The sequence below is a fragment of the Bidens hawaiensis genome, unplaced genomic scaffold (assembly GCF_021521415.1).
Source record: "Bidens hawaiensis isolate Kalapana, Puna unplaced genomic scaffold, B.hawaiensis_p1.1 tig00035616_1, whole genome shotgun sequence".
Lineage (NCBI taxonomy): Eukaryota > Viridiplantae > Streptophyta > Magnoliopsida > Asterales > Asteraceae > Bidens > Bidens hawaiensis.
Genome location: NW_027496203.1, coordinates 75,846 through 99,896, shown reverse-complemented (window position 1 = coordinate 99,896; position 24,051 = coordinate 75,846). Strand labels below are relative to the sequence as shown.

The 24,051-nt window shown below is 39.4% G+C and overlaps 1 protein-coding gene across 1 annotated transcript; it reads right to left on the bottom strand.

Moving 5' to 3' along the window:
- Positions 1–15,437: 15,437 nt before the first annotated feature.
- LOC143587613 (uncharacterized) lies at positions 15,438–22,409 on the bottom strand. Its single transcript, XM_077068859.1, has 11 exons — positions 22,230–22,409; positions 22,073–22,144; positions 20,715–20,810; positions 20,548–20,623; positions 20,097–20,189; positions 19,929–20,005; positions 19,299–19,406; positions 19,072–19,209; positions 15,993–16,098; positions 15,695–15,921; positions 15,438–15,618 (listed from the first exon to the last, which is right to left on the bottom strand). The coding sequence occupies exons 1-11, from the start codon at positions 22,293–22,295 to the stop codon at positions 15,550–15,552; spliced, it is 1,128 nt and encodes a 375-aa protein (XP_076924974.1). The 5' UTR covers positions 22,296–22,409; the 3' UTR covers positions 15,438–15,549.
- Between the last annotated feature and the right edge of the window lie 1,642 nt (positions 22,410–24,051).

Below are 24,051 nucleotides of genomic sequence, written 5' to 3'. Positions count from 1 at the left end.
CTTCTTCTTTTTGAAGTTTTATCACTCTTTTCGTCTGATTATCTTCTTAATTCTTTCTTAACTTTCCATATATCTTCCTTTCAATCCATTATAATGTCGAACGCACAGACTGAAGTTGATGAGATAGAAATTGCATGGGACTATTCAGAGTATGAAAAATTGCTGGAAACGTATGGTATTCCACCCGAGTGGGAACCAGAGTTTCCTTCCATTGGATCTATAGCCAGTTTCCCACCGCCTGGGAAAATGGCTTTGTATGCCGATTATTTTGTTCATGGGAATTTTCGTCTTCCTATAACAAAATTTTTAGAGAGAATTCTGACCGCTTATGGAATTTATTTATCTCAACTACACCCGCGTGCTATGATGCGAATTTGTCATTATGAATTTGTATGTATAGCACGTGATATGGTTCCCCATATAGATCGATTTCCAGTGTTTTATCGTCTTACTAATCGTAATGGTTGGTATACATGTCAAGGGTTTTCTGATCGAAGCCTTGGGTATGAAGTTGAAAAGTTGTCCGTCGACTGGCGTAACAAGTTTTTCTGGATATCTGAGGATGTGGTGCCCCTTGCCATGGTTCGCCGTACAGTGAATGCTGCTCTTCCGGACGTTGTCACGGCCGCTCATGAGGGTCGTGAATAGTATCGTGTACTTACCATGGAGCCCTCACCTATGCGTGCTTTACCGGAAGAAGCTTTGGTGTGGGCGGGCATGAGCCGGTTGTGGCCGACGGAGTTTATGGAACCCATTTTTGCAGATCTGCATGAACGTAAGTTTCTTTGGACCGTCTCCTCTCTTTTTTGAATATTCTGATGATTAAGTTTCTATCTTTTCAGGTCGAAGCTCCCTGTTCAATGTTCTTTTTGGAGACAGGGGTTGTGTCCGCAAGAGTATCCGCGAGGCTGGGAACCAACCCATACTTGACAAGATTAAGTCTCAATTTTTGTTTCCTAAGAAGGTTCAGGCTGAACCTGTAATTTCCAACGCCACCTTTGAAACAAGTGCGTATGTTCTAAACCCTCCTCCTCTTACTGCCGTTACTTCCGACGGAGCGATTGCCATCTTATCATCAAGTGATGATGATGGAGATGTTTCTTAGTTTTCCGCTTCGGAAGAGGAAGAAAACTCTGATGAGGGTGATTCTGAATTTTCCTCTGTCTCGTCTTTGTTAGCAGAATTGGAGAGAAAGAGAGCTTTTGTAGCTTCTCAGACGGATCGCCCAAATGTGAAGGCTGCGAATACTGAGGCGGGGCCATCGAAGAAAAAACAGAAAGTGCACCGTCCCAAGAAGCCGCAATACAGCCTTGCTGACCGCATTGACACTGTTGAAGGTACGTATAACTTTGGTGTTACACTGTAATCTTTTTTTTTTATGAGTGTTTTAGCTAAGTACAACTTTGTTGTGTAGATCCGTTGATCTTTAGTGAGGATATTTCGGAGAGGCTATCTACACCAACTCCCCAAACTGAAAAACCACCACCCCCTTCTCCCAAGGAAGATGCTGAGACTGAGTTGACTACTCCGCCGAGTGGCCCTAATGTAGAGCCTTCAACTGAAACTGTTGCGGGAGATAGGGTGCCAACTCCTCCAGCTGATATTTCAACGGAGGAAGCTAATATCCAGTCTGAAACTGATACTCGCTTCGACTATCTGTTTCAGGCTGGGGGTGGTACTGGTGGTCAGCAGGACAGTCCTGCTGTTAACTAAGAGAATGTTAGAAAAGTGGAGTCTGCTCCTCCGCAACAACCTTTTTCAACCCCATCTCGCCTTAAACCTTCAGGTTCCCGTTATTACGGTGATATAGGCTTGGGAGACAAACATGAGCTGTTTGTTCCTCCATGGGGTATTACTAACGGATCCCGGTTTTCCCAAGCTAGGACTTGTATGGATTTCGTTGAACATTGTACACCACCCGCTGAGATGACATATCAACGTGACCTTTCCTGCCATGATCTTCACACAAATGTGGCTTATCATCTGGCTAATGCTTTGGCTGGTAGCCAGGAAGTCTTAAGTGAATGGCGTACTTTAAGTGGGAAAGTGGGGGAAGCTCGTCGGGCAACTGAGGTTGCGAAGAAGGAGGCTGAGGAGCATCGCCTTGTTGCCCAAACCGCCAAATGGAAACAATCTGATGCGGAAATCGCCCTGAAGGCCGAGCAAGATCGTAATGCTGATGCAGCGCGTCGATGGAAAGAAGCTTGTGAAAAGCAAAATTCCCTTCTTGAGGCTGCTCGAGCTAAAACTCAGAGGGAAAGGGATGAATTGGCTCGTGCTCAAGAAGCTAATTATTCAATAGAGAATCAAGTGGCCCTTCAAGGCGTACGGATTCATGACCTTGAAGCGGAGCTAAAGTTGCAGAAGGAGCAGGCCAGACTTAAGGATCAGAGTGCTGCTGAAATTCAGACTGCTTATGATTCTCTCCTTCAAGCCCATGAGGAAGCTACTGCGAAAGCTAAGGAGTTCCGAGCGCGGGCTGAACGTGCGGAACAGGACCGGCAATGGTTCCTTACTCGAGGCGTTGATGCTGTAAGTTAATCTTTATTACTTGTTATTTTACTTTCACTTTTTGATACTGGGAACTTATGTTTTCGTCTTAATAGGTTGTCCGCCATATCAAAAGAGGTAAGGAGCTGAATGACAGCTTTGCCAATGCGATGATAGCTTCTTCCTCACTTGGGCGTGTTGTGGGCTTTCATGAAAGGATGAAGTACGCCCAGAGTAACCGCACATTCAAATATCATCCGCTCTATGGCGTAAACGTCAAACAAGATCGTGTCAACCGGGTTAAGGAAGATGACACTTTAGTCTTCCCCTTACAAGATGTGCTTCCAGAATTTGCTTCCGCATATGACGGCGTACAACTTTTGAAGACTTATCTTGGGGAAGACTCTGAGGATGACTCTTCCGAAGACACGTCGTTGAAGGCTTCGGAAGGCCCATCGGCTTCAAATCCTTAGGATAAGCTTAGATGTTTTGTATCTTGTAAATTTTTCTTTTCCTTCTTGTAATTACTTTTTGGATAATTAATGAGGAAGGTTTCTTTTGTCTTTTGTGGATATTCTATTCTTTTGATGAAAATATCTTTAGGAAATGTTTTTGATATTTTATATCTCTTGAGAAGATTTTTCTGAAATCTTCGACTTTTTGAAGTATTTGAAAGTTTGGATAACTATGATGATGTGGCGGAGAGAGAAACTTATTGAGGACAACTGATAAGACTTTCATGACGCCTTTGACATCCTGTTTTCATCATCTTGAATTTCCCGCCTGATGTGTCTGTCATCTGGCGGCCCGCGGTTTCTCTCTCTTCTGGCAATTTATGAATCACATTAATTGCGATGGGTATAAATACCACCCTTGTGGTTTCCATTTAAACTTTATCACTTTCATATTTCTTCAAACACTTGAGGCCTTTCAACCTTCTCCAAAATTTCTTCGTCTTTCTGAGATTTCTTTTAACCCTTCTAATATAGAAATGGTTAAAGAGAAAAAGAGTACCCCTTCTATCGGTGAAGTTACTGGTGAAGTCACTGTCTGCCTTAAGGAAGAAGATTATAATGACGTCGTCAACGTAAACGGATTGGCAACGGAGTGGGAGCTGGAACGTCCTGCTAGTGGTTCTATTGCCACTAGCCCTCCTCCGAATAAAATGGCTGTATACGTAGACCATTTCACAACGGGGAACTTCCGGATTCCAGTTACTAAGTTTGTCCAATCGATCTTGACATCTTACGGAATTCATCTTTCACAGATCCATCCCTTCGGGATGTTGAGGGTTCGACACTTCGAATTCTGTTGCCAAACTCACAACCTTGAGCCCACCGTTGGCATTTTTGCCGTTTTTTACAAAATGACCTTTCGCGATGGGTGGTACAGTTTTGCAACCATCGAGAAGAGGATCATAGGCACGGAGTGGCTCCGTAGCCTTCATGGCTGGAAGCCAAAGTTTTTCTGGATCCGGGAGGACGTTAACCCTTTTCGGATGACTAAACGCAAGGAGGACATTCCTCCGCCTGTTGTTCCTGCGGTCGCTCATGAAGGTCTTTCATGGTTTAAGACCCTGATGTCTACTCCTTCTCCCATGCGTCCTATTCACGAGGGCGCAATGGTGAGTGCAAAGATGAGCCGATTGTGGCCATTCCCCACATTAGAGCCATATTATGAGAAAACTGATAAGAGTGACTTTGTTTATGGCCTCCGTCTCTTTCTTAATATGAATAATTTCTGACTTTACATATTTGTGTAGGTGAAGGTTCTGCCTTCAGTACCTTGTTGGACAAGGAAGGGGGCATGATGGTGCGACGTCCGATTGATCCAAAAGATGGTTCCTTTCTGGATCGGACGAGCGACAAATTTTTGTTCCCTACTGCTCTTCGTCCGGAGCCATTGGTCTCTGAACCAATGTATGCCCAAGGTGAGAAGTATGTTGAAGATTGCATCCAGAAAGGTGAGGGCGGTTTGAAACCCAAACCTGTAACTGCTCTTACTTCTAGCGGAATGATTGTGTTCTTCTCGTCTAGCGAGGAGTCATCATTTTACGAAGAAGCTTATTCAACTGATGCTAATAAAGCTGTGAGCTCAACTGCAGGTCTTACCCGTCAATGAGCCACCAATAATCAGGCAACAGGCCATGATAACGTTGATGTTACTGCGGAAGTTGAGGGTCCAGAACCTGATGACGCTGCTGCTGAGGGTAAACGTCCGGTTGTTGACGTGGGTGTTTCCAAGGCGGCGGGTAAGCGCAAGGTTAATCCTGTGAAGATTATCTTAAAGAAGAAAAAATCCAAGAAAACAACTTCTTCCGCCTTGGAAGCCCATTTAGAACAACTTGATGCGGAGGACCCTTCTCTAGGTATGTAAATTTTGACTCTACTCTTTATTTATTTTGAGTTGGAGAATTTCTAATCCATTGTTAACACTTTTCAGTGAACCTGGATAACCTTTCTGAGGGTATTTCTGGTTTGAAGGATTCACCTCTTCGTCCGCCACCACCGTCTCCTAACACTGTTGAAAATCCAGTAGTTGTGGCGGACGATTCCCCACTGAAGAAGAAGGGGGGTGACACAACTGAACATACTACGGTGTCACCCACTATGTTATTGGCGGGCGATTCCCCACTGAAGAAGAAGGGGGGGGGGGGTAACACAACTGAACATACTTCAGGGATCAAGGGGGCGTGAGCACATTTCTTATTATTTGGCGAATACTATGTCCACTACTCATGAGATAACCATAGATTGGTTGGCGATGAATGAACAATGGGATGAGCTGGCGGCCTCTGCTTCTGATGCTAAACAAGAAGCTCTTAAAGCTATAAACGAAGCTAGGGAGGCCAGCCAGGCCCTGGAGGCGGAAAAAGTTGCTCGGTCCGCTGCTGAGGAAGCCAAGGCTGTTCTCCAAAAACAGTTGGAAGAACAAGCCAGATTAATGGAGGCTCTTCAGGCTGAATCAGCAGCCAAGGACAGGCGTTTATCTGACCTTAACACCAAGAGCCGAAATCAATCGTTGGAATGAGCACAACACAAAATGGAGCTTGTTCGAGCCAAGGCGGACCAAAAATGGCTATTGACGGAAGCTATTCCCAAGGTATGTGCCTTATTCTCATCATAAATGTTCCAAGTATTTTTAGAGTTACTTATGTGTAACTGTTCTATCAGGTCATTGCCGATGTTCGGGCTAGTGATGAACTTGGGAATTGTGTTGCTATCCTCCTTAAAGCTTCGAAGCAGGCTGGTCGCCAACTGGGTTTCCAAGAAGGCTATCAGTTTGGTTCAACCTCCAAGCTTCCTGAGGAGTATGTCCTAGCTGGCAAGGATATTGTTGCTATCCTTAAACAGAAATCAAAGGACTTTGATTCTCTGAAATTTTCTTTGACGAAACAGATATCCGCGCTTGCGGACAAGGAGGATAGCATTCCGTAATTAAAGATTCTTCTTGAACTTGATGAAGAAAACAAAGAAGAAGAATAAGGAGATAACGAATATGCGGAAGGTGAAGGTGCGGGGCACAGTGATGGTGCACCATAGTTTTTTTTTTTTTTTTTGCTCTTTTAACTTGATCCTTTTGTTGTAATCCCATTTGTATGAATAAAGAAGGCTTAATTTTGCATCCGTTACACTTTGTTTATTTGTCACAATATAAGTGTTTTGTAGGATCTTCTTTGTACGCCAACAAAGGATTACCTAATGATACAAGTCTCAAATGACTGAAATGAAAATTTTCATAACTGAGGCATAAGCCAAAATACAAGAAATGAAATTACATATGTTGTGAACTTCTAGTTAGGCACGCATGCCAAAAAGATAAACATACTAAATGTAGCATTTCCTCAGTTGGGCCCCATTCCAAGTTCTAGGGACCTCTGTCCCGTCCAACCTTTCTAGTTTATAGGCACCTTTAGACAGAACTTTCTGGATTCTATAAGGTCCTTCCCATGTAGGGGCCAACTTGCCCGGAGGCTCTTACCATGAGGCTTCGTTACTGCGGAAGACATAGTCTCCCGCATCGAATTCACATCTTTGAACCCGCGAGTCATAATACTTTTGCAACTGTCGTTTGTAATAATGCTCGCGGATCGATGCCATTTCCCTCCTTTCCTCGAGGAGTTCGAGGTTCATCTGTAGCTCATGATCATTATCTTCAATCATAAGGACTCTGGCGCATGGGATACCAATCTCGGCGGGAATCATGTCTTCTGTGCCATATGTTAAACAGAAGGGGGTTTCGGAATTGCTGGAATTCCTTTGAGTGCGGAAGGCCCATAGTACATGGGGCAATTCGTCCACCCATCCCGTTCGTTTTGTTCCCAGCCTCATTTTGATTCCTTCTTTGATCGTCCGATTTGTTCTTTCGACTTGACCATTCGCTTGTGGGTGGGATACAGAGGTGAAGATTTGAGAAATGTGTAACTCTTTTAACCATTCTTGCAACCCACTTTCCGCGAATTGTGTCCCGTTGTCACTAACGAGCTCTAGAGGGAGGCCGAAACGGCATATGATGAATTCCCACAAGAATTTTATAACACTCGTTGCTGTTATAGAAGCAAATGGTTTGGCCTCCACCCATTTTGTAAAGTAGTCGATGGCTACTATCAGGAACTTGATACGTTCGGGGGCTTCAGGGAAAGGTCTCATTATGTCAACTGCCCATTTCTGGAACGGCCAAGCTGAAGTGACTGGGACTAACTCATTTTTTGGTCGAAGCGTATTAGGAGCATGGCGTTGACATGAATCACACTTTCTGATTTCATGTACAGCATCCATATGCATCCCCGGCCAGTAATATCCATCATTCATTATCTTTGCTACAACCATCCACGGACCCGCGTGAAGACCACAAATGCCTTCATGAACCTCTCTGATTAAGTAATTCGCGTCCTCGGCATCCACACATCGAAGTAGTGGTCCGAGGAAAGAACGTCGGTACAAAACACCATCAAGAATCTGATAGTTCAAGGCTTTGTGCTTTATCTTCCGGGCCGCTGCTTTTCTTTCCGGAAGTGCTCCAGATGACAAGTATGCCATAATGGGTGTCATCCAGGATTCTACTCCTGTTTGGATCACTAAAACCTGATGTTGCGGAACAGACGGGCGATCTAATACTTCAATGCGGATGTCCTTGGCGAAATGTTAGAAGTTCGTTGAAGCCAATTTACTGAGAGCATCCGCTGATTTGTTTTCACTTCTCTTTATATGAATGACTTTGCAAGAAGAGAACTGAAGCATCAAATCCTTTGCCTGTGACACATATGAAGCCATGATATCGTCTTTTGCTTCGTATGTACCATTGATCTGTCCCGCAATCAACATGGAATCCACCCGGGCTTCTAAATGTTTAAACCCGAGCTTTTTGGCTATCCCCAAGCCTGCCAAGAAAGCTTCATATTCTGCCTCGTTGTTGGTACTTTTGAAGTCCAGCTTTATGGCATATGTAAACTCATGGCCTTCGGGATTGACCAGCCTGAGGCCTGCGCCACATCCCTCATTGCTTGAAGCTCCATCTGTGAATAAGGACCAAATTTGTCCCAATTCCGGAGGTGCTTGGGGTTGTTGCTCGATTAAACATTCTTTTTCTTTGTGATGCGGAACTTCTGTCACGAAGTCCGCCAACACATGCCCTTTGATTGCTGGCCTAGGTTTGTATTCTATTGCATGTTCACCTAGTTCGATGGCCCATTTGGCCAATCGGCCAGATAATTCGGGCTTACTAAGAACATTTTTGAGCTTGTATCCGGTTAAAACATTGATGGGGTGCCCTTAAAGTACCTGCGGAAGCGTCGGGCAGCATAGACCAGTGCCAAAAACAAGTTTTTCAAGCATGGAGTATCTTGTTTCTGGGTCCGATAGTGTTCTGCTAACGTAATAGATCGGTGTTTGAATATTCTTTCGATCTGTCAGGAGGACGGCCCCGATGGCAATGTCTGATGCTGATAGGTATATCGTTAAAGGTCCCCCCGCACAGGGTGCTGTTAACTTGGGCAGCTCCATCAAACATTTTTTAACCTCCAAAAAAGCTTGTTCTGCTTCCGCAGTCCAATTGAAATGTGCTTTCTTAAGGCAATTTCTTAGTGTTGAGATAAATGGGTGAGATTTGGCTGCATGGTTTTCCAAGAATCGATTCAAAGCAAACAAACGCCCATTGAGTGTCTGAACTTCCTTGAGGGAGGACGGGGAAGGCATGCGGGCTATGGCTTGAACTTTATCTGGATTAGCTTTGAAGCCCTCGTCCGTGACAATCACTCCCAGAAATTTTCCTTCTTCCATTCCAAATGAACACTTGGCTGGATTCAACTTCATGTTGATACTCTTCAAAGTATCGAATGTTTCTTCGATATCTCTCAACATTTGATCTTCTTCAACACTTTTGATTACGAGATCATCCATATACACCTCTAGATTTCGACCAATTTGACTCTTGAATGCTATGTCCATCAGTCGTTGATACGTGGCTCCCGCATTTTTCAGTCCGAAAGGCATCATTTTGTAACAAAAGGTGCCTTGATCGGTGCGAAATGCTGTTTTGTCCTCATCGCCCGCTGCCATGCGGATCTGATGGTAGCCTTTGTAGGCATCCAGGAAACACTTAAATTTTAATGGTGCTACAGCATCAACCTTGAGGTCTATCTCGGGTAAAGGATAACAATCCATGGGACAGGCTTTATTTAAGTCCTTGAAATCGATACACATCCGCCATGCCCCATTGCTTTTGGGGACGATAATTGGGTTGGCAACCCAAGTTTGGTAACGGATTGGACGAATGATCCCTGCCTGCAAGAGGTCCTGGACTTGTTCATTCATTGCTTTCGTTTATTCCGGACCCATCTTGCGTTGTTTTTGAACAATTGGCGTAAAGAACGGGTTTACCCTTAGTTTGTGTTCCGCAATGTTCCGCGGGACACCTGTCATGTCCGCAGGTTGCCATGCGAAAACATCGATATTTTTTGATAATAATTGTTTCAAGAAAGTTTGTACTATCTCGGAGATAGCAGGTCCAATTGTTACAGTTTGATCGGGGAAATCTTTGTTCAAAACCCACTTTTCCGGTTCAGTTCTCAAAGTTTGTTTTGGAATCTTGCTAGGTTTTAAACTCTCGGTTGCAAAGCAGTGCCTATTAACATGAATTATTGCGATGCCAGTACAAGTTGGGACTTCTACTGCACCGTGTGCTATGGACGGATGAGCATTGAAATCACCAATCGCTTCTCGTCCAAGGATAATATCATGTCTTGATGTTGCAGGCAAAACCAGAAATTCGACCTCCTCGGTCCTCGAATGAATTCCATCTCTCAGGGTAACTGGGAATGAGATTACACCTCGCAGATGCATTATTTCTACTCCAAATCCGGATATTGGAGCATGAATGGGTTTCAATCTTTCTTTATCTTCTTCGTCAAGCTGATCAAAGCATTGATCTTACATGATATCTGATGTGCTACCCATGTCAAAGAAGACGTAATGAGAACGATAGTGCCCGAAGAGAGCAGTGATGATCAGGGGATTCTTATTGTTCGGGCCACCTTTCATTCGAGGGAAGATTACTGGTTCATTCTTCCACTCTTCATCATCAGATTCTTTTCTCTTATTCCCTGTATGGAACTCTCCTTGTATCATATGAACATTCAAATCTTTAATTTTTTTCTTACTCGGGCCTTGGATGTCCCGAACAGGTGTTTTTCCATTGTCCGGTTTTCCAATTTTTACCAAGTGTTTGAGCTTTCCAGATTTCACAGCCGTCTCAATTTTATTTTTCAATGTTCTACATTCATTCGTATTATGACCAATGCCGTCATGATACGAACAGTGCTTAGTAGCATCCAAGAATGATCCTCTTGTTAATGGCTGTGACTTTCTAAACTTTATAGTCTCTGTAGTGAGAATTTCAGCGGGAGTCTTTGAAAGAGGAGTCCAATTGTTGGGACCTCGTTTTACAGGTCCCGCTTTGTTCTTGTTGCCTATGAGGGATCTTTCATCAAACGGTTTTGACGCTTCCGCACTTGGCTGAAGCCTTGACCATATAGGGCCTTTCGCCTGTCTATTGGGTCTCGGATTCTGAAACTCAACTTTAAATTTTTGTTTCGTTTTACCATTCCTCAATGTTTTCTCAGTGTTAGCATACACCTTTGCCGCAGTCATCAGGCCGTCCCACTCTTTTGGCATTCCATCTCTGCCCGTAAGCGTGCGGACTAAATAGTCACATTTGATGTTTTTGCGGAAGGCACCATGAAGCATGTCTTTACTGATTCCACCGATGTTCAAACTTTCGTCATTGAACCTGGTGATAAAATCTTCTATGGACTCGTTATCGCGGCGGACAACATCCAAAATTTCTGATTGGTCTCGCGTATGTTTTTTCTGTTGACTGAAGTGTTGGGAATATTTTTTCACCAGATAGTCCCAACTAGAAATTTCACCGTTAGGTAACTTTTCAAACCATTCTCTTGCTACCCCTGTTAGTGTCAATGCGAACATGTGACACCAATAAGGCAGCGTCCAACCACTAACACCACCTACCGCAATAAAGTTTTGGAGATGATCACTTGGATCAGTCATACCATTATACTTACCCACCGATGTAGGTATCTTAGCATTAACGAGAAATGGTGTTGTGGCAATACTTGCTATGAACTTTGATTTTTCAGCGAAGGCCGTGGGGCGGTATGGTTTAGTAAAGTCTCGTTCCGCATTGCTATGGTATTCGGTATGGCGGACTATGTCATGCGGACGGCTGCTTTTTGCCTGAGAACTCATCCTACTGTCTCCGGTATACATACTGTAAACTCCCGGGTGGTAGGATGAATCGTAACCGTCAAACTCATCTAAATAAGATGGCATCCGCATATTTATGCGAGGACGAGGACGTAGCCTCGGAAGTTCGCCAAACTCTAGCTCCGTCTGTTGACTGTAACGGGTTTGACTTCCTCGCACTGTTGGTGGAGGAGAAGGAGATCCCCTAGGGGATTCCTCATAATCCAAAGTGCGGGCGTGAAGTTGCTCGTTACGTTTTCTATGCTCGTATTCAGCCACCAAACTTTGTTGTTGCACATGGAGCCACTCTTCAGGAGTCAAGGCTCCTCTGGATCTGGAATTACGTCTATGAGATCTCGCCACGTCAGAGTCACCTGAATCATTTTCTAGATCCAACACTGACCTCTTTCGGTGAGTTTCTTCCATAATCCGTCTGAGATTGCCCAAATTAGAACCTTCCGGTGCCGAGGCCCGTCCCATATCTGGGGGGTGGTACCAGTTGGTGCTGTGACGTTCTCTAGGGTAAAACCCCCAGGTGTTACGTCAATGTTCTGTGACCCTGGAGTTGTGACTCGTTAAAGAGTATGTCCACTTGGATTCTTGATGCGTGCAAAAACACTAAGACCCGGAGGTGCTTTTGTGTTAGTTACACGTGACTCAGTTGCAGGGGTTCCCGTCGGCCCTTCAGGAAGTTTACTCATATCAAACGAACCAAAAAACCATCGAAAACTATTGCTGTTCTAACACAAATCACGGATGGCACCAATGAAGAAACACGGATCCACTCCCCAGGTATGGGTCCTGGATCCAATGAGTCAACAGGGTACAATACAATAACTACTACCAAGATATGAGTGAGGCTCCCTAAAGTCCAGTGACTGGAACCTGCGAAACAAACACCGTGAGTCTCGTTACAGGAAGGACGAGAGGGGGGGGTCTTCCTGTAACCACCCTCCGGCGTGAGAATCAGTAACGTTCGTAATGAAGAAAGTACTGAAGTACAGAGACTAAGTGTAGTCAGAATATATGTGGGTGAATGAATACCTCATACCATTTGAAAAGGTATTTATAGCCGAAGGATGATTGGGGCAGCTGTCCTCTTCTAGAAGATCTCTGATAACTGTCTGGGGCACGTGTCCTCTTGTGATAGGTTGAGCTATACGTCTCATGTGCATGGGTATAACAACCTGGACACGCGTCACCAAATGATAGGACGGATTGCACCCTGGCCATGTGCACTGTTATAACAACTTGGCCAGGTGTCCTTTATTCATTGGTTAATATGTTATGTGTTTCCCAAGTTAGAATCGTAAACCTTCTTCTAGAAAATACTTGAGTGATGACAGTTGTCCTACTGGCATTGCATTCCGGTTGTTTAGGCGGACAGATGTCTTGTCCTGCGTATGACTTTTGAGGATGCCAGGATGCTTCCGCGTGTGTTATGAGGATGTTCCTCCTCATTCGTGACGTGCGGGTGACCCGAGTGTCCCGCGGGTGGTTTATAAGAGGGTTCTCTATGACCCGCGGGTAGTATTTAAGGGTATTTTGGTCTTTTTGGTACCCTACCTCTACACAAACCAACAATCAAAAGTTGTAAGAAATAAGTTTACAAATAGGCTCAAACATTTCATCATCATAACCTATATCAACCAAACCGATCCACGTCACCACCATTCTACCGCCACCAAGGGTTCCGAATCGAAACCATCACCTATTGATTACGGGGGACGGTTGAGCTAAGTAATTGGATGAAACCTAAGCGACACCACCACAGCCTACGTCTACAAAATGGAGGTCGACAAACGATGATTAAAGCGGCAACCGCCCCCAAAAACCTTAACTTTAACAACCACCGTTACATCGGTTTTTGAAGTCGAGCCCCAACGATGGCAAATGGAAGTATGTAATTAAACGCAATTACGCATGACCACCAGGACACCAACGCCGCTAACGACTACAAAATGGAAGCCGCTAAACAATGTTTCAGCCGACAACCATCTCAACAACTTAAGTTTAAAAGCCAAAGCCACCGCCACCTAGGCTTTTGAAATTGAACCCGACAACGGTTTGAGAAATGAAGTCATAGTTTGAAAGAAAGAGAGAGTATAACCAAAATAAAATAAGGCTCCGGTTATCCACACACCCTTTGACTTATTCACACACCCTTGGAATCCATATGATCGTATGACTCTTATACGATCGTATGGCTCTGCAGCTTTTGTCAGATTCTTGCAGTCTTTGTCTGCTGTCCAGGAACATTCCATACGATAGTATGAATACTATATGATCGTATAACTTGTTTTTTTAACAATATGCAACTTTCGTATGAACTTTGGGTTTGTGAGTTTTTTAAACAAGCAACAATACGATCTTTTTTTTAGGACGTGTGAGTTTTGAGAAAGGGTATAGCTTTGGGTACATGCATGTGTTAGCTTTGGTAGTAAATGAATGAGAAAGAAACAAGTTTCCTTCGTGTTTATATATTAAAACCGGTAGAATATTATATCACGTTCGGAATATTGTGTCGTATCAAATAATAAACTGAATATTATATCATGTCGGAATTATCGTGTCGCTGCGTAAAACGATGGGTAAGTACGTACGGGATATTATATCATATATCATGTAGCATTCATGTCCATGTATCATCACGTTTTGTTTTTAACATACACAGCTAACTCAATCAATTTTGGTTTTTGTTGTTTAGTTTACATACGATCGTATGGGAGTCATACTATCGTATGACTCCCGTTCAAACTCCGTACACTGCGCGTGTGGGTGTACTTTTGTTGTACTTTTATTCCATACTTTCGTATAGCTCCTATACGATCGTATATAGGGTGTGCGAGTTTCTAGAAGGGGTGTATGAATAACATGACCCTAAAATAAAAGTCTGATAAAAAGTAGCTGGAAGACAGAAGCATAGCTGGAAACCACCGACACCTGGTAAGCAAAACTAAACTTAAGCAGCCACATAGGTGATGAATATGTACATCAAGATGTACATAAACCGGTTAAAGCTAACGTATAACAATTGTTGCAAGATGTATAACACACAAAGCACAAAACACCTATTATGCATAAGTTACAACAAAACAATGCACAAACCTCCCACAATTGTAGATATATAAATATATGTATATGCACTTATTGTTTTTTTTAATTAGGCAAATATATGTCTACTTATTTTCTTTTTAATTTTAGACAAAATAAATAAGTGCATTTTCTTAAACCCATGATAATTTTGATCAATTTTTTCAAATAGTTTAAACAGATCTATATATTTGTCATCTATCACTCTCTTGCATTCTCACCATTTTCTCCGATTTACTCTACTATTAATTACACATATTTCTTCAATTCTTTTTTTATTTATATATAATCCTTTTTGTTTTCTGCCTCTCATTCTCCCCAATAATAATTGTTTTTTATAAAATGTTTATTCAAATTTAAAAGGAATTAAGTTTGTTCATAAACATTTTTAAAAATTGAATTTTTCTTACATTATTTATGTATCATTTCTTACAAGTATTTACAAAGTTTATAAATTGAATTTTTCTTTCACTATTTATGTATCATTATTTATAGTATTTACAAAGTTATGAGTCATACCATTTTTATTACCCATCCCATGTAACCAAATCAACCCTACTATCAGTACATTGATCAAAATCAACTACAATTATCCGAATTTGTTTATAATTTGCCTTGCTCTTATGTTTGGGTGGCGTTACGATGCTCATTTCTTCGTGTCGTTGCCCTATCACTAGAAGAAACTCGTAAATCCATATGGTTAAACGTCCAGTTCCTGATGATTTTGAAACCAAACCCCTGTTTCATGGCATGAAATGAATGCATAAAACATATATACACAACACAAGAAAATGGATAAATATTAAAACCCAAAATCTGTACAACAATATCAATAGCTTGCTACAACAGGAATTTCATCATTTGGAACTAATGTCCGGCCCATAGTTCGTGCAGCCATTGATTATATCGACCAATTTGACCAGCACCGAGAGTTCATTTATAAACTACGGGTTCACTGATCAAACATATGATCCGGTTCTAATAACAGTAAAATAACAGCTTATTCTCATCTTTCATTATTCAAAAAAATAGAACACACTGCCTAACAGCAAGCAACACATAATAATAATAAATAGCAGTATTCTTATTCCTACCCCTCCCCCACAACCACCCCACCCCCCAACAAATATACAAACACAACTGACACAAATTGTTTGTAACATTCATCAACTCTTCAACGAACACCGTTCCACAATTCCACTCGTGTTTAATCCAGCTTGACGTTAGAATACAGAAGAGTATCCCTTGTGAGTGGCATATACAAGAGGAACCACACCTGCGATTCATACAAACATTCAAATTTACGTGTCGGGCCATTAACACATATTATGAATTGTAAAACTAAGACTTACCCCCATGAGTGTAGCAATGACAAGAATAATGCCTGTGATCCACGCAAGCGTTCGTCTAACAAGAAGCACCTCTGCGATTAAAATGCGTGCTGCTGCATCGTTAGAAGCTTCTTTTTCCTCTTCTAACCACCTCGGAGATGGGTTTTTCGCCAGCTTTATGTTTAGGATTGTGTCCGATTGTTTAGCGGGTGAGGACTTGGTGAAAATGACAGTCCCGACAATTTCACCTGTTAAATGAAGAGCAGTTTTTTAGTAGTGTTGCTGACTCAGCAAAAAGGAAAAAAGAAAGGAAGTGAACCTTTGTATGTGGTTTGCAAGGAGGAGTATATTTTGGATATTGCGGTTGTTAACAGCTCAGCACCCTTCTGAACAATATCATTGTTTCCATATTGCTCTTGAAAAGCCTACAATACAATTAATCCATGTGGTGATCAGCTAGAATGGTTAAAAAGCAATCCGATCCAAGAGAGCCAGATTCGGCCGAAGCTCCAAGCTAAACAAACTGGCTTGGCTATGCTAGGCGAACTCGGAAACTCTCAACGAGCGGAGTTCGGATAAATCTCAAGTCAACCAGTTTATTTAAAAAAATATAATACTGAGTTTCTCGCACACAACAAAAAAATATATATTATGGATAAAAATAACTAGGTGTGTAAACGAGCTGAGCTCGATCATGCTTGAGCTTGACTTGTTTATACACATTTATAATAATTTTTATATACACATTTAGTTACTTTTTATCATAATTTACATATATTAATAATCATTATATAAATATATATATATATATATATATATATATATATATATATATTTATACACTAGTAGAGTGCCCGCGCGATGCAGCGGCGAACAATAGTTAAAGGTTGTTAACGAGCTAATATAATCCAAACTAGGGCTAGCTCGAACTGGACTCGAACTTCATTCCGAGCTGAATTGGCTAGGCTTCAAATTAAACTTGAGATGGTATGCTTGACTGTCAGTGTATGATTTGTTGTCCACAGCTGATCGATAAGTTAAGGGTGGTTTAGTCTTTATGTTTAATGTAATATGGCTCATTCGCTAGGCATGTTTAGCGAATGAGGTCCATTCATTATAGATTAAGCTCATTCGCTAAGGGATTTAGCAAATGAAGGCTCATTCGTTAATGTAATGTCCATTCGTTGAGGATGTTTAACAAATGGGAGGTCATTCTCTATGGGAAACCTTATTCGTTAGGTGTGTCTAACGAATGAGAGACCTCATTCATTAGTGATGATTAACGAATGAGGGTAGCTTATAAATAGGCATTTCCTAATGAATATACGTAGATATCTATGCCATATTTATTCTCCGTGTAACGTTACCATGCCGAATTCTCTATAGGCTTAACTTATGTAATGTAGGAACAACAACGTATATCAATAAAGTATTGTTAACGTAATCGTCTTGTGTACGTATCATGTTATGCAATTAGATCTTGCAAGAGGACCGTACGTTTTCTCATTGACTCAATTTGGCTCAACTTTACAATTTATTATCATAAATATCACACATATAACTTAATCATGTCGATGGATTAATTCTAAGACTTTACTTAACCAAAAAGTTGAGTAACTCAGTTGCTTGTTATAAGGACTGAACTTGTGTTTATAGAATATATAGTCTCTCCCATATTGTTTCTCCATTCATATGGACAGAGAAACAATAATAAATGTTTAACGTTAAACAAAAAGATAAATTATTTATAAGATTTCTAATGTGTTTTAACACTTGTATTTACTTAAACTATTGAACTTTATATGCATTTATATTTTTCTCATCCTTATACGAGAACCTAAATGTTAAGCATAATTCTTCAACTTTTAAAACATTGATATTTTTTCTCCACGACATTATTATATAAAAAACAACACCATAAAATCAAGCATTTAAAAAAAATTACATAAGTATTTTCTTTTCTAAGAAAACAAACTACTTTTTTTTTGCTATACTATTTTTTTAAAGAAAAAAAATGATTTTCTTTATACCTAGGTGTGTTGTGCGTATAATAAGTGTGATTATAGTCATGCGTAATTATGAAAATATGTTGTGTAATTATCATAGAAGGTGTGTAATTATCTTTCTTTATGCGTAATTATGTGCATGCAAAATTGCAACATATATTGCGTGATTATAACGTGTCAAAATGGGTTGGTGTTATTTTCAAACAGGTTAGAATTAGGTGGTGTTATTTTCCAACTGATCAGAATAGGTTGATATGGCACGCACAACCCGACGTTAGTAGGCGCGTCAGGCTCTCTATGCGCGTCAACCAACATTGGAATGAACACAAACCCATATATGTCGCAAAAAGCAATATCAAACTTGTAAACAATGTCGATACACATGTAACGAAGGCACATCGACCACATAGTTGTTACCGGTACGAGCGTAACTTGACGACCATAAACGCATAATGCATCATCGGATGCGTAACCAGATTCGGTACCTGGGTAACCCGCGCTTGAACGCATGAAATCTAACGTCGCCACGTGTGTAACGCGACATCTGACTAGTAACCGATGTCGGTACGCATGTAACCCGACATCAAGCGCTTAACCAGTGTCGGTGTAACCCGACGATGTTAAACGCCTTGCCAGAACCCGGTTACCGGTCGTAAATCGTATTCGTGTAACATGCGAATTTTTTAAAATTACAAAGTATAGCATTACTATACTCAAATTAAAGAGAACAAAATTCTCGTTTTTATGTAGTTTCTTTTTTTAAATATTAACGTATGAAATAGTTATGATCTTTTAAAAATCGTGAGGGATAGTTGGTTTTACTTGAGGGGCCAAAAATATATTATTGTTTATATAGTAAAAGTTGATAAAAATTGAGGGGCCAAGATATAAGTATTGATAGAAAGACATCTTTACCCTTAAAAAGAAGTTAATATATGCATTTAGACTTGTAAACTTAGCAATATGTGTTGGACCTCTTAACTTTTAAGAGGTCCTTCACTCACTCTTTATATATAGTAGAGATGAAGAAATGTATAAATAATGGGCTCCTCTACGTTTGTGAGCTAACTTGAGCTCTTAACAAGCCTATTCTTGGGCTCGAGTTTGTTTAAGCTCCGCTCAAGCTTTCAGCGAGCTAATCTCGGGTAGCTCACGAGCGGCTTGGCTCGTTTACACGTACGAATATAACAACATAAAAGGGGTGGTCTGTTTGCTTACAAATGCCAGGCTTCTCAAATGGCCAACTAAATTTGAACAGCCGAGCTTGGATCAATATTTAAAAGAGTCAGCTCGGCTTGTCTGTTAATGAGCTGATTTTGAGCTGCGAGCTATTTGAACAACACTATGATCAACAACCAAAAAAATATAGAAAAGAAGATTATGATGTATAACCTTAAAACCATCAAATCTTCCATTGATCAATTCAGCTGGAGTGGGACCACTTCCAACTAAATCTTCATGCACTTGTTTTGCCCTCTGGACATTGTGGATAAGAGAGAGGATGCCTGTTACAAACTTTCTGTCGGCTTCCTACAATAATAAACGAACCATGTATCAATCTATAATGATATTAAAAAAAACTTTTAAACATAAACTAATAATAATAATGGAATCACAACCTTTGACATATCTAGCTTTAGTTGAGCATCATTTGCCAATGGGATAGTCAACTCTCCGGACAATGATTCCAGCTCATCATTAACATATGATCCACCAAACAAAGAAGCCTAGATCCAAATCAACGGACAACATTAGACATGAAAATATAACATAGTTAAGAGGGATGCGCATGGTTTTGTTTGCATAAAACTCTATTTTTGAGTTTTTCAAAACCGTTCAGCTTTGGTTTTTCAGGTATTCACAATGGCGTTGGTTTGGTTACAGTTCTACCATTTGGGCTTGAAAATTATAGGCCAAAAAATGACCTTAAAAGATAAAACTGGGCCAGAATCTTTGAGCCTAAATTTTTTTGATAAGTAATGATGAATTGATTATTAAACATTTGGACTAAAAAATTTTGGGCTACACCATTTACTATTTTCTTATAAACTACTTTAAATTGGTTTATCTAGTTCAGTTTTTTGGCTTTTGGTTGTTAGGACTAAAATACATATAGCCAAACCGAACTGTCGATTTTTTTATTAGGTTTGGTTATTATGGTTCTGTAATGCCAGTTATTTCGGTTACGATTCAGTTATTTGGTTTTGTGCACACCCCTAGTTGGAGTACAGCATAATCTAAGAACTAACAAAGTTGGTTAAATCAGTGTCGGTGAATTCCATTGGCAGGGGTTCGTTTAACGAGACTAGAGACAACTCATCCTCATCTGCAAATACGCATATAAAATATTATTGGTCGTTTGTGTCATTTATGTAGACAACTTTGTTTTCAGAAAAATGAGAAGAAATATGTCATACCCGACAGTTGAATATCAGCATCTCCAATAGCAAGTTCACTCTTAAAAGCCTTGCTGAAAAGATCACTATTTGAACCAAGCTCAAGCTGCTTATCTGCTTATAATGTAAATAAAATTTACAAAAAGAAGATAGATTATTTGGAAGTAAGATTATGATCATTTCAGAACTTCCCAATAACTTAAAAACTTCAATAACTCTTAGTATCTGATCATTTTATCTATTTATTTTATATATTTAATAATATCTTAAGAGAAGTTTTGTCATTTATTATATGTAATTATATATATATATATGTATGTGTGTGTGTGTGTAATCACAAAATTACATATAACAAATGACAAAACTACCCTCAAATAATATAAAACAAACAAAATGATTGGTTGTTAGGAGTTATTGAAGTTCTAATATTTGTTGGAGTAACTTATGATACGTTAGAGATGAATTTAGGTACCTTCAAATCCATTGATCTCTAACAAGAAAACAGCATGAGGCCTGTTAAAGGGGTTGGCCTTAAGCACCTCATTCAACTGCAAGATTAATATAAAACTATATATTATTTAAAACAGATAAAATTATAACAAGAAACAAGAAATTTAAACAATTTAAAGTTAATATTGCCTTTGCTGAGCTGGCAGAGGACAATGTAGAAGGAGGTGCAAAACCAAGCAGAACTGAAACCGCAGCTCCTACTTCTGGAAGTGAGATTGATTTCGACTGCATAGGCCAAAATAAAACTGGCTGTCATGATGTGTTGAAGTTGCCTTATAAAATGAATAACGGAATGGTACAATACTACAATTTCACAATTCACCTATGAATACAACATGACTAGTTGATAATTATCCAACTAACACACCTTCAACAGCACATAGAATACTAAAATCATATGTTATCTAGGTTCTAAAATATTAACAGATTTACAAACATGTCATGCTATTACTTCTATGGTGATAGTTACAAAATAAAAAAGTTTAATTCATCATAACATCTTCACTTATTAGCAGATGAGTCAAAAGATTACAATTAACTGAAGTTAAAACAACAAAAGGATGTTGATTTTTGTCTTTAAAGACCTGAAATAACAAAGTAACAATCATTTGAACTTGTCCTGCAATTAACTTTATCTTATATATTAAACAAAATTATGCGTTTCCATAAAACTTTTAATTCCAACCATGTAAATAATATATCTATCTTACTGAACATAATCTTCGTGAAATTAAGGAAACACTGAAATATATAATAAATCAGATAAACTTACATGTGAAGACTTCAATCACAAACATGAACTTATGACAAGATATTAGATCAACTTTTTGACTAAAAAACACGAACTTTTGACAAGAGTCGCTAAATAACAATCATAAGAGCTACATCATTTTTTATGCAACCATACTAGACCTTAGTTCAAAACAGAATTACCTACCTTGGATGATATTGTAACCTTGGTCCCAATGAATACAAAAACATGGGTATGCATTTGCTAACAAATAAAAAATAATAATAAAAAAAATGTTGACCAATTGTAGTAGATGATAACTTGTAATAATGAAAGTTACAAAATAGCCAACATAAATGAAAGCACGTAATTAATTACAAGAGCTAGCGAACTTCCATTTCAAATTTCCTGGTTTACCATCAACCCTTTCCTCCCGGGACGAACCTTGCAGAGAAACCCTTAGTTTTCACAGTTATGAGGCCAGTACCGACCCCAAATTTCCCAAAAACTTGGTACCCGTGCTGAAAATACTCGATTCGGCTGTAGGCAAAAATTCGGTAAATACATGTACCGAAACCTCAAACAGTTCGTTACGGTATCATTTGCTCACCTACCCATGATATAACTCGTAATCAAACAGTACGAGTAAAAGAATTTGCAATAACTTAATTATTTCTTCCAAATGATACCATAATAATTCAACAGATTCATGGATTTAAACACTAAAATGATATTCAATAAATAAAAAAACAATTACCTCAGATGGTTGAGATTGAAAATAGTTGTGAGTATCGCTATCGAAGAAATAAACCGAACCGGTTCCATCGGCCTGCATCCAAATCAAATACAAACAGATCCAAATCAAACTCCGATTTACAGCCAGATCATGTAATTAATTAATAATAATTACAAACCTTTGATTGTAAGCACAAGATCGATGAAATAATCAGCAATATCGCAAAAGGTGTTTTAGAATCCATCGAGAAAGACAAAACCCGTCTCCGATCCACGATTTAGAACACCAATTTTATTATTATTATTATTATTATTATTCAACAAGTGAGGATGAGAAGATAGATATCTTGGCGGAACGACGTCGTCTTGTTAAGCATGTTATTCTTAATGGGCCTTTTGTGTTTTTTTAAAAGTCTTAATGGGCCATCCAAGCATTCTATACTTCTCATATAAAATGGGTTTGTAAAACGGGTTTAGGAGGAAAAATGGTTGAGCCTCACAAATTGATTCGGGTAGGGTAGAAACCGGTTTAGGATTAAAAAAAAAAAGAAAAAAAGGGTTTTGGCATGTTTTTCAAGTCGGGTCGGTCCAAAATTGGTTTAGGGAACGAGACTATGAATAGGTATACGGATTTGAGGGTTGTGTCGGGTCAAAACTGGTTTGGGCTAAACCGGTATTTTTATCAACTGGGCCATGTTATAAATTATAAAATAGGTTGGCAGGCGTAAACCTGGTTTTTTTTCCTTGTACCCCTCTAGATCTATATCAGAAATTGAATCCATGAAATTGGTTTGGATGAAGAATGAAATGGTTTTGACTTTCATCATTTGAAATTTGGTTTGGTATATGTAATTGGTTTGAAACCAAAGTAATCCAACATTTTTTGCTTTTGTAAGCGGTTTCTTAACTGATTCAGTTTGAGCCAAACTAGTTTTTACTTTGTTTGACATGATCTGAATTGGCTTCCAAACCGGTCCAATTTAGCTCATAAACCAGTTTTGTATACCATGTATGCTTTTATCAGTTTATGCTACTTAGATATTCTTATACATTGTTTAACTAGATATAACCTTTTAAGGTTTTATCGATCATATTTAAGGATTTATTAGTTAATGGGATTTTGTTTATCGCTATTTACCAAGAATAGGTCCATTTTCTTACGATCATGAACCGTGGAGTTTATAGATTTATTTCAAATTATGAATTACAAAGGAATATTCTCCGCTAAAATCATGTTTAGCTGACAGAAAATTAATGGAGTTAAAACTGAAATGTTTTCGTTTCCGGGGACTGTTTGTTAGCCTTTTAAAAATAAAAAAATATTTCTTAATTTTTTACGAAACCTGTTAATATGTAACTTTTAGAAATATTCTGGCTAATTCAGAGGCTCATATTAATTGGTCAAGATTCTTAATGACTCAACACGATGTTGTCATACAACCCCTTGAATACTTAGTTTAATTCCTTTGGAATTCAAACCCTAAAATGATTTCGGTTAATAAAACACCCGAGTGAAACTAAATTAAAAAGTTGAAATAAAATTTTGAATAATAAAATATGTAATGATACCTTTAATAATATAATATAAAACACTGTAAAATAAATTAGAACAAGTTTGAGACCATGCACGTTGCTCGAACTTGATTCTTAAATGAGCCTTAAGGCCTCTTCTAGTGCATCGAAAAACCGCAAAAAAATCAACCCCTCTCTTTGTAGTTGTTTTAAGCCAACGCATTTGGCGGGAACTCGCTCATTATGGTTTGGTTCGTTACGGTACCCTCACAAAAATATTTGGTGACAATAGTTGAAAGTGGAAAAATGTTGAAGTTAAAAAATGTAAAGTAACGCAGGAAAAAAATTGCACAAATCATAAAATATGGCGTCTCATTTAAAAAAACATCAAAAGTTTGAGAATCAAACCTTATACTTGCCTTTTTATATAATAATGCGATAATAAAATACTTACAATGATTGTTACATATCATATACTCTATACATACA

Excerpts from the sequence above, each read along its gene's own strand:
- LOC143587613 (XM_077068859.1), bottom strand. The coding sequence starts at position 22,295 with ATGGATTCTAAAACACCTTTTGCGATATTGCTGATTATTTCATCGATC. Across the intron at positions 20,190-20,547 it reads AGAGATCAATGGATTTGAAG|ATAAGCAGCTTGAGCTTGGT; the intron begins GTACCTAAATTC and ends CATTATAAGCAG. Across the intron at positions 19,210-19,298 it reads TAAAGCTAGATATGTCAAAG|GAAGCCGACAGAAAGTTTGT; the intron begins GTTGTGATTCCA and ends TTATTATTGTAG.